This window comes from Oncorhynchus mykiss, chromosome 13, assembly GCF_057628025.1.
Source record: "Oncorhynchus mykiss isolate SJ-2025 chromosome 13, ASM5762802v1, whole genome shotgun sequence".
In the NCBI taxonomy this organism is placed as follows: domain Eukaryota; kingdom Metazoa; phylum Chordata; class Actinopteri; order Salmoniformes; family Salmonidae; genus Oncorhynchus; species Oncorhynchus mykiss.
The window spans coordinates 40,016,616-40,027,241 of record NC_143034.1 but is presented as its reverse complement, the minus strand read 5'-3'; the positions used below and the strand labels follow the sequence as shown (position 1 = coordinate 40,027,241).

The 10,626-nt window shown below is 41.4% G+C and overlaps 1 protein-coding gene across 1 annotated transcript in view; it reads left to right on the top strand.

Moving 5' to 3' along the window:
* Window positions 1-346: 346 nt before the first annotated feature.
* Window positions 347-10,626, top strand: part of LOC110485138 (calmodulin-regulated spectrin-associated protein 3) — a 75,002-nt gene continuing 64,722 nt past the window's right edge. The window contains 1 exon segment of the mRNA XM_090196160.1: window positions 347-598. Within this exon segment, the coding sequence (XP_090052286.1) occupies window positions 466-598 (133 nt within the window). The 5' untranslated portion in view covers window positions 347-465.

Below are 10,626 nucleotides of genomic sequence, written 5' to 3'. Positions count from 1 at the left end.
TGAGTGATGCCATTGTGGAGCACCTGGAAATCAGTCATCGGCCGGGCTCTAGCCTACTGTAGAGCGCTAACCAAACGTTAGCAATGGGGACGGCGAAACGGAAAATAATACGCCTTTATATATATATATATATATATATGTATATATATATATGTGTGAATAAATTGTATAACCCGATGTGTTGGGGGCTTCTGTAGGGCTTTAAGACAGCGCGCGCCTTCATTTTATGACAATTTTTTGGGGTCGAATCAGGAGAGAAACGGGAGCTGACACTATGAGCTGGGGCCCATAGTGTCAGGATAGTTCCTGAGAAAACGCTTACCCACATCCGTGTGCCTCAGCCCCAGTGTTATGAAATAGGATGAATAAAATAATGAATGCTTGATTTGAAGCTTCTTTCGCCACCAACTATTTTTCTAGGTCTCTATCCCCCTCCGGTTATCACGGCCTGTCTGCGGACTTGCTATGGTGGACTCCGACGCGACGAGGAAGACTTTTGTAGTCCCGGACATAACACCTTTGGATCTGTATGATTGTACCAGGGCAAAAATATGCGCAAGTGTGGGATGGCTCTTGGCTAAATCTTACGGCAATGCAGGTATGTGGCTTAGGCTATTGTGGCCAAACGTTTATATTGTGTTCTGTTTTTCCCTACATCCCCTCCCTCCTATGTAATCCAGCGTTGTTCCCTGACTGTCAGTGTATTGAAAAGCGTGTGCATGAAGGTGAACTGACTGCACGTTGTGTAAACTCAGCGATTTTGGGCACACAAAGAGTAATAGCCCACAGTACATGAGCGGTGGGACAGAGAGCGTGTGTGGTATGTAGTCCTACTCTGCACCCCATTTAACACGAATAGCGGCCCTTCCTCAGATTCCCAGGTGTTCTACCTAAATATTGTATAACTTCTAAAATATATCATTAACAACATCCTAAAAACAGAGGCACTATTGTTTTGTTTGGATCACAGCAGCCTATTTGATCTACAGTAGTTGACTTAAGCCGATTTAAGATCCAGCTCGAGGCATCGGTTTTGACAGCTTGCCTAATTTCAAATAATGTATCGAACCAATTTCACTTTGGCTGGCTAGCAACTCAGGGACTGGACTATAAAATATCCTGACCTGAACCGAGGTTCACCACTGACAAACGCATAGGCTATTTGTCAGGTCAGCTGCTGAACAAATAACGTGAGATTTTAATAATGTATCCAAATATAATAAAACAGGAGGTATAGAGGAGGGTCTGTTTCTCTATAATATTGGTAGTAGACGGCGCATGGAGGCTACTAAAACCACCCGTGCGCTTTCGATGACGCGCATACACACCCACTTAAAGACAATCCTTTTGTTGGATATACGCCTACTACACAATTTAAACGAAACCCGTTTTAGTTTCTTATGTTTTATATAGGCCGCCTACCCTCCTGGAACAAAAATATAAACGCAACCATTTCAACGATTACAGTAACAGTTTATATAAGGAAATAAGTCAATTGAAATAAATGATCACAAGAACGGTGAGCAAAAATCCCAGAATCACACGGGGGGACCTAGTGAATGACCTGCAGAGAGCTAGGACCAAAGTAACAAAGCCTACCATCAGTAACACACTACGCCGCCAGGGACTCAAATCCTGCAGTGCTAGACGTGTCCCCCTGCTTTAAGCCAGTACATGTCCAGGCCCGTCTGAAGTTTGCTAGAGAGCATTTTGATGATCCAGAAGAAGATTGGGAGAATGTCATATGGTCAGATGAAACCAAAATATAACTTTTTGGTAAAAACTAAACTCGTCAAAAAAAGAATGCTGAGTTGCATCCAAAGAACACCATACCTACTGTGAAGCATGGGGGTGGAAACATCATGCTTTGGGGCTGTTTTTCTGCAAAGGGACCAGGACGACTGATCCGTGTAAAGGAAAGAATGAATGGGGCCATGTATCGTGAGATTTTGAGTGAAAACCTCCTTCCAGTTGAAAGTTGAAAGTCCGTGTTGCCCAGCAACAGCCCCAAAACATCACTGCCCTAGAGGAGATCTGCATGGAGGAATGGGCCAAAATACCAGCAACAGTGTGTGAAAACCTTGTGAAGACTTACAGAAAACGTTTGACCTCTGTCATTGCCAACAAAGGGTATATAACAAAGTATTGAGATAAACTTTTGTTATTGACCAAATACTTATTTTCCACCGTAATTGTGGTACCCGATGAGCTACCCAGAGAGCTCATTATGCAAATTTGGTGAGTAATACAAAAAGGCACAGAGCCTTTGTGTATTGAGCTCTCTGGGTGCAACCCAGCTCCCATAATTCCCTTGGTGTGCAGCACGAGTATGACCTTTGACCCCTCACCTAGACCAATAGATATGCCCTGTCCTGTTAGGCTGTCCTGTTAGGCTGCTTCCCTGTTAATTTGTATTTCACCTTTATTTAACTAGGAACTCAGTTAGAACAAACTCTTATTTACAATGACGGCCTTGTGGGTTACTGCCTTGTTCAGGGGCAGAACGACAGATTTTTACCTTGTCAGCTCGGGGATTCGATCTAGCAACCTTTCGGTTACTGGCCCAACGCTCTAGGCTACCCACCATCCCAAATGCACTCACTCACTCACTCACTCACTCACTCACTCACTCACTCACTCACTCACTCAGTTTACTCACTCACTCAGTTTACTCACTCACTCACTCAGTTTACTCACTCACTCACTCACTCACTCACTCACTCACTCAGTTTACTCACTCACTCAGTTTACTCACTCACTCAGTTTACTCAGTTTACTCAAAGTCGGACAGGTTAGTGTTTGCTTTCAAAATACTATCCTCTTGAGGGGTTGTGGATATCAATGTCCTGGTGACATTGATATCCTCCATTTACTACTGACTAATTACCCTATTCCTGCTTTCCACTCTCACTCTTTTTTTTCTCTCTCTCATATTCAATTTCCTTTCTGTGTCCTAAGCATTTTTTTTTCTAACAAAATGTGAATGGAAAAAGAGAGCAGGTGTGCTGCAGGCCTTTTTAAAACTGCGGTTCCCAATACCTGAAATCCCATTTGCAAAATGTATATTTCTAGCCATTGCTGCTCCCCTGTCTGTCTGTTACAACCTGGTGATGTGTGTGACACAGACTGGTCATTCATCTTTCTGGAGCGTCCCACAGGGAAATTATGCTTGTATCGACGGCATCCATCTTGCTTTGCATCCTACTTTGCATTATGCTTTTTTTTTCACCACTTCCTATAGTGACATCCTGGTGGTGCATGGTGGAACTGCATGGAAAAGCCTCAACATTATTATTCCTTGTGCAGTGTCTGAAAATGCCTTGTGTGTTCCAGGCAGTATCTTATGTTGCATTTCAATAGTCTAGCAACTTGGCGGGTCAATGTGTTTCCTTCCATCAGTCCAGTTCTTTTGAATCAGAGTGGATGAGAGAAAGGAGACGAGAAGGTCAACTGCTTAAGACTATTGAGATGCACCCGTAGTTTAACCTCCCTCACTTGGTCAGTCAGTTTGCCTGAAATGTTTATATGGCTAACAATGCCCTGTGGTTTAAACACAATGGAACATTCACACCCCATTGTAATCTTCCTCTGTTTGACACACTAGTATTCTACACCAGGGTTGTGTTCAGTTGGGAGAAAACCTTTTGAGAAACAGAGTGGTACTACATGACTTGTCCCATAAGAGCACAGATTGTTTTGTTTTCTGTTGCAAAACATTGTAGTTGTGAAGTCAGTGAAAGTACAGAAAGCTGGAGAGAGGTATATGGAATGTTGTTTTTGGGAAAACTATCCCATGCTATTGTGTCCCCTAAATATAACCATTAACTTATTTCAAGGAACCGTAATGATAAAACAACAACATGGTCGGGTGACTCCCTTTATCCTTCAATCTTCTCTGATCTGTGCAGCACAGATTCCCAGGCGTCTTCCCCAAGTTCCTCCCCCAAATCCTTTTCCCTTCGAGTCTTTAAAGGCACCAAAGAAGGGTTCTGTAAGTCATGAATGATTGCATATACATCTGAAATTGCACCCCTAGGAAGCTTGTTCAACTCCAAGATGCTCTCTGTAGCTGTATTCGCAGGCCTATTGGGAAATCCAGGTGTGTTAGCTCTGACAAAGTTTCTAGCCTGGAGATAGCGGAAAAAGGATTGGGGGAGTTTTAACTTTTCCTGCAGCTGAGAAAAAGAGGAACATGTATCATCAAAGAATAATTGGGCTAGTGAGGAGAGGCCTAGTGAGTGTCAAATGCCAAAAGCCCCATCATTCAAAGATGGAGGAAATAAAATGTTCTGATTGATTGGGCCTGATAGAGAAAAGCCTCGGAGGCTAAAGGCTAAACAGAACTGATTTCAAGAGACTGCTTTACAATTGGGTTGACACACCTTTTGCCTAGGGACACTGGGAGAGACGAGCACAACACAGAGGAAAGTGCTGCAGGTTTACACGATTCAGACTCCATCTGGACCTAGAGTGGTCTAGGGCCAGTAGGATCAGTCTGCAGCCAGTAACAGAAGGGCTCTGAAATTTGCAGCCCAGTAGTATGTCTGAAAATTTGGTAGAGCTAAACCCCCCAATGACCTAGGCTTCTGTAAATGTTTAATACCAATCCGTGGTACTTTGCCATCCCAAATAAAATGCATGAATGTTTGATCCAGTGAAATAAAAAAAGATTTTGGAATAAAAATGGGTAAACATTGAAATAAATATAAAAATTTGGGCAACACATTCATTTTAATGACATGAATCCTTCCGATAAAAGAAAGGGGTAGCGAATTCCAAAAAGTAAAAGATGTAAGGGAATACCCCCCTGAAATGGACAAAAATGAATGGCAACATATTGGCATTGGACAAACCATATACACGATGTCCAATACCACCCAATGTGGCGTTGATTCGTGCAAAGTGTATTGCAAATGCCATATGGCAATTGCCAGTTGTAACACTTCAAAAATCCAACAGGGGGCGAGTGCGCTCCACCGGGGTTTTTCATATTGGAAATGCAACCCAAGTCAACATCCAAAAGCAAAATTTTGAAAAAATGATTTTTTTGTCAAAAACTTATCACCCCTTAAAGTGCTTTCTGGACCGTTTTTCGAAATTCTTTCGATTTTTTTTGTCAATTACACGTGTAAGAACAGTATGAATATACTTTTGTCCAATTTTGTTATCATAATTGTTTTTTTTTAAAATTACATGCGCATAAGGCATATGTTTTGTCCATTTGGAATATGATTTCATAGGAAGTCAAAAGTAAAAAATGTCAAAATTTGGTAAAAAACTTCACACACCCTTAAAGTGCTTTCTGGACCGTTTTTCAAAATTATTTCGAATTTTGTCAATTACACACGTATAAGAACTGTATCAACATACTTTATTCGTATTTTATTATCATTATTTTTTTATTTATTTTTTACTTGTGCATAAGGCATATGTTTTGTCCATTTGCAATATGATTTAATAGGAAGTCAAAAGTTGAAAATGTGATTTTATTTTAAAAACTTTAAAAACTAAAAAAAGTGCTTTCTGGACCGTTTTTCGAAATTGTTTCGATTTTAAGACAATTAATCATGTGTAAGAACTGTATGAATATACTTTTGTAAAATGTTATTAGCATATTTATTTTTTAAACTTGTGCAATATGATTTCATAGGAAGTCAAAAGTCAATTTTTGGGGGGCCAAAATTGACTGAACTGATGAACTCGGGATGGCCGGGCAGTGATAGTTGTTCATTTCCATCACTCGTTGTGTTGATTTCATCATGTCCATTTGGTGATGTTTTTTTCACCATTGAATCATATTGCAAATGCGCGTGCATTGTTGTGCAACTGGTAACCCAAAAATAAAAATATGGTGATTTCATTATGTCCATTTGTTTATGTTTTCTTACTTTTGCAAAGTCACTGTGCATTTGCAATATGGTTCAATGGGCATGTACCATCACGAATTTGGCATGCTCAAAATTCAAACTATACTTTGCTCAAACTATACTTTTGTCAACTTGTATTATCATAATTTTTTTGTTTGTTTTACTTGTGCATAAGGCATATGTTTTGTCCATTTGCAATATGATTTCATAGGAAGTCAAAAGTCAAAGTCAAAAGTAAATTTTTGGGGGGGCCAAAATTGACTGAACTGATGAACTCGGGATGGCCGGGCAGTGATAGTTCTTCATTTCCATCACTCGTTGTGTTGATTTCATCATGTCCATTTGGTGATGTTTTTTCACTATAGAATCATATTGCAAATGCACGTGCATTTGCAATATGTTTCAATGGGCATTTACCATTACGAATTTGTCATGCTATAAAAATCCTGCAGGAATGTGAAATTGACTGGCCCGATGAACTCGGGATGGCTTTGCAGTGATTCTGGTTCATCTCAATCGCTCGTTAGGGTTGATTTCAGAATGTCACTTTGGTGATGTTTTTTCACTATAGAATCATATTGCAAATGCACGTGCATTGTTGTGCAACTGGTAACCCAAAAATCAAAAATATGGTTGTAAATGCATTTACCGGGACTCCTATTGTCCATGCCCGCTATGGGAGTACCCTACTACGTCCCTCGATCCATGGGGGCCGTCCTGAGTGCTTTATGGACAGTTTAAAATATGACGATGGATGCAGATTGTGATTTTCCTCCGTGCAACTGGTGATCTGAAATGTGCATCTGGTAACCCAAAAATTAAAATACTGTTTTAAATGCATTTACTGGGACTACTATTGTCCATGCCCGCTATGGGAGTACCCTACTACGGCCCTCTATCAGTGGGGCCATCCTTGAGTGCTTTATGGACAGTTTAAAATATGACGATGGATACGCATTGTTTTCATGATTTCATTATGTCCATTTGTTTGTGTTTTCTTACTTTTTCAAAGTCACTGTGCATTTGCAATATGTTTCAATGGGCAGGTACCATCACAAATTTGTCATGCTATAAAAATCCTGCAGGAATGTGAAATTGACTGGCCGGATGAACTCGGGATGGCTTTGCAGTGATTCTGGTTCATCTCAATTGCTCGTTTGGGTTGATTTCAGAATGTCCATTTGGTGATGTTTTTTCACTATAGAATCATATTGCAAATGCACGTGCATTGTTGTGCAACTGGTAACCCAAAAATAAAAAAATGGTGATTTCATTATGTCCATTTGTTTATGTTTCCTTACTTTTTCAAAGTCACTGTTCATTTGCAATATATTTTAATGGGCAGGTACCATCACAAATTTGTCATGCTATAAAAATCCTGCAGGAATGTGAAATTGACTGGCCCGATGAACTCGGGATGGCTTTGCAGTGATTCTGGTTCATCTCAATCGCTCGTTAGGGTAGATTTCAGAATGTCACTTTTGGTGATGGTACCTCACTGTTTAAACATATTGCAAATGGACAAGCGTCAAGTGGACAAGAGTCCATCAGTCAATTAGATATCATTCTGACACCAAACTGATACAAACTGACACCAAACCCACTTTTTCCAACTCGTTTAGTAGCCAACTATTACATACTTCAGAGCTGGCCCAAAATTCACAACGCCTTCGGTTCAAACCATAAAAAAAACATACACGTAGTTACGTTCTAGTTGCGGGTCCATTTCTTATGTTATGTGTCGGCCTAGCTGAGGCGACCCCGAATCCCAAGTTTCGGCTCGATAGGTCATTTGGTGTCCGAGAAAAACGTTGGGGTCTGTCTATATTCGCAATGCACCTAGTCTTGCGACTCTGGGACATTTCTAAATGTCGTCATTTTCGTGATGCAAAAATAAGGCCCTGTCGTGATTCGTGATGTTTTGTCAAATTGCCATATGATTCCTTATGCCCTCTTGTGGGAATTTCCGGGATAGCGGAAAAAATGGTCCAAAACTTGTTTATTTTATAAAACGGAAACCGAATGTCCGACAAAGTTCATTCGATGACTTCCCGGTAGGTCCGGCCCTACCGCACGGCCCGACGCCGACCGCAAATTTTACAAACGTTTTCGGACGTCTAGTAAGGGACCGTACATTTGCAATATGGACTTTCTCACTAACCATACACGAAATGTCAAAATGTTCCCTTAAGGTATGCTAGAGCAACAAGGTTTTCCTGAAACAAATTTAGAATATTTCCTTGTCACTTTTACTCCCAAGTAGGTGAATTGATCCCGGACAATCCTAAACTGAGAACTTGTAAAAGAGCACTTTAAAGCAGGCTTGTTTACCGGAAAAAGCTCACTCTTGCCTAGATTCAGCTTGTACCCTGAGATTGATCCAAACTTTTTGAGAACAGATAGGGCACGTGACAATGAGGTATCAGGGTTATAAATAAACAATAGGTGGTCGTCAGCATATAGCGAGACTTTCTGCTCCCAGCCCGCCCTGATTATACCTTGAATGGCATCATTAGAGCGTAGTGCAATGGCGAGAGGCTCGATTGCCAAAGCAAACAACAAGGGGGAGAGTAGACAACCCTATATGGATCCGCGATGCAAGGGAAAATAGTCAGAGGACAAGTTATTAGTCCGTACCGAAGCCATGGGGGAAAAATAAATCATCTTTATCCACGCAATGAATTTGGGGCCAAAGCTAAATCTATAAAGGGCAGCTGTTAGGTAATCCCACTCAACGCGGTCAAACGCTTTTTCGGCATCAAGTGAGACCACCACCTCCGGGTCCCCCGACGCTGGGGAGTACAGTATATTCATAAGGCGCCTAATATTGAAAAATAAATGCCTATTTCTCACAAAGCCAGTCTGGTCAGGGTGTATTACTTGGTGCAGCAAGCCTTCCATGCGGATGGCTAAAAGCTTAGCTAGGATTTTGTAATCACAGTTTAAAAGTGAGATTGGGTGATAGGATCCACATTCCAGGGGGTCTTTATTTTTCTTTAATAGTAATGAAATTAAAGCCTGATAAAGACTAGGCGGTAGCTTTGAAGTATTATGCACTCTGCAAATAGTCTAGACAAGAATGGGCAAAGCAGACCAGAAAACGTCCTGTAAAATTCGGTTGGAAAACCGTCCGGACCTGGTGATTTACCACTTTTCATTGCGGTCACTGCTGTTGCAATCTCCTCAAGCGTAAATTCTTCTTCTAGACAGTCATGGGAGTCTGTATCAATTGAAGGCATATTCAAGCCATTAAAGAAGGAGTCAATCAGGAAATGGTCTTGAGGGGATTCAGAGATGTATAGCGCAGAGTAAAATTGTTTAAATTGATCATTGATCTCTTTATGTAAAAACTGTGGTGGCACCAGACGGGGTCCTTATTTGTGGGATTAAACGTGAGGCCTCAGATTTACGGATCTGATGCGGAAGGAGTTTACTGGCCTTGTCGCCTTGTTCATAGACTTTGTATCGAGCTTGCAAGAGTAACTGTTCAGCTTGCCTGGTAGAAAGCTCATCGAATTCAGATTGGAGTAGTTGACGCTCTTTATGCAGATCAGAGGAAGGATCCGTAGCATACTTCTCATCCAATGTGGCTATGGACTCGCTCAGGTCCCGAAGTCGCTGAGAGCAAACTCTGTTTTGGTTGGCTGTGTAAGAAATAATTTGGCCACGTAGGTGTGCTTTGAGAGACTCCCATATGGTAGAGCAGGACATACCTGGTGTTGAATTAGTTTCTAGGAATAAGGTGAATTCAAATCAAATCAAATCAAATTTTATTTGTCACATACACATGGTTAGCAGATGTTAATGCGAGTGTAGCGAAATGCTTGTGCTTCTAGTTCCGACAATGCAGTAATAACAAGTAATCTAACTAACAATTCCAAAACTACTGTCTTGTACACAGTGTAAGGGGATAAAGAATATGTACATAAGGATATATGAATGAGTGATGGTACAGAGCAGCATAGGCAAGATACAGTAGATGGTATCGGGTACAGTATGTACAAATGAGATGAGTATGTAAACAAAGTGGCATAGTATAGTATTAAGTGGCTAGTGATACATGTATTACATAAGGATACCGTCGATGATATAGAGTACAGTATATACGTATGCATATGAGATGAATAATGTAGGGTAAGTAACATTATATAAGGTAGCATTGTTTAAAGTGGCTAGTGATATATTTACATCATTTCCCATCAATTCCCATTATTAAAGTGGCTGGAGTTGAGTCAGTGTCAGTGTGTTGGCAGCAGCCACTCAGTGTTAGTGGTGGCTGTTTAACAGTCTGATGGCCTTGAGATAGAAGCTGTTTTTCAGTCTCTCGGTCCCAGCTTTGATGCACCTGTACTGACCTCGCCTTCTGGATGATAGCGGGGTGAACAGGCAGTGGCTCGGGTGGTTGATGTCCTTGATGATCTTTATGGCCTTCCTGTGACATCGGGTGGTGTAGGTGTCCTGGAGGGCAGGTAGTTTGCCCCCGGTGATGCGTTGTGCAGACCTCACTACCCTCTGGAGAGCCTTACGGTTGAGGGCGGTGCAGTTGCCATACCAGGCGGTGATACAGCCCGCCAGGATGCTCTCGATTGTGCATCTGTAGAAGTTTGTGAGTGCTTTTGGTGACAAGCCGAATTTCTTCAGCCTCCTGAGGTTGAAGAGGCGCTACTGCGCCTTCTTCACAATGCTGTCTGTGTGAGTGGACCAATTCAGTTTGTCTGTGATGTGTATGCCGAGGAACTTAAAACTTGCTACCCTCTCC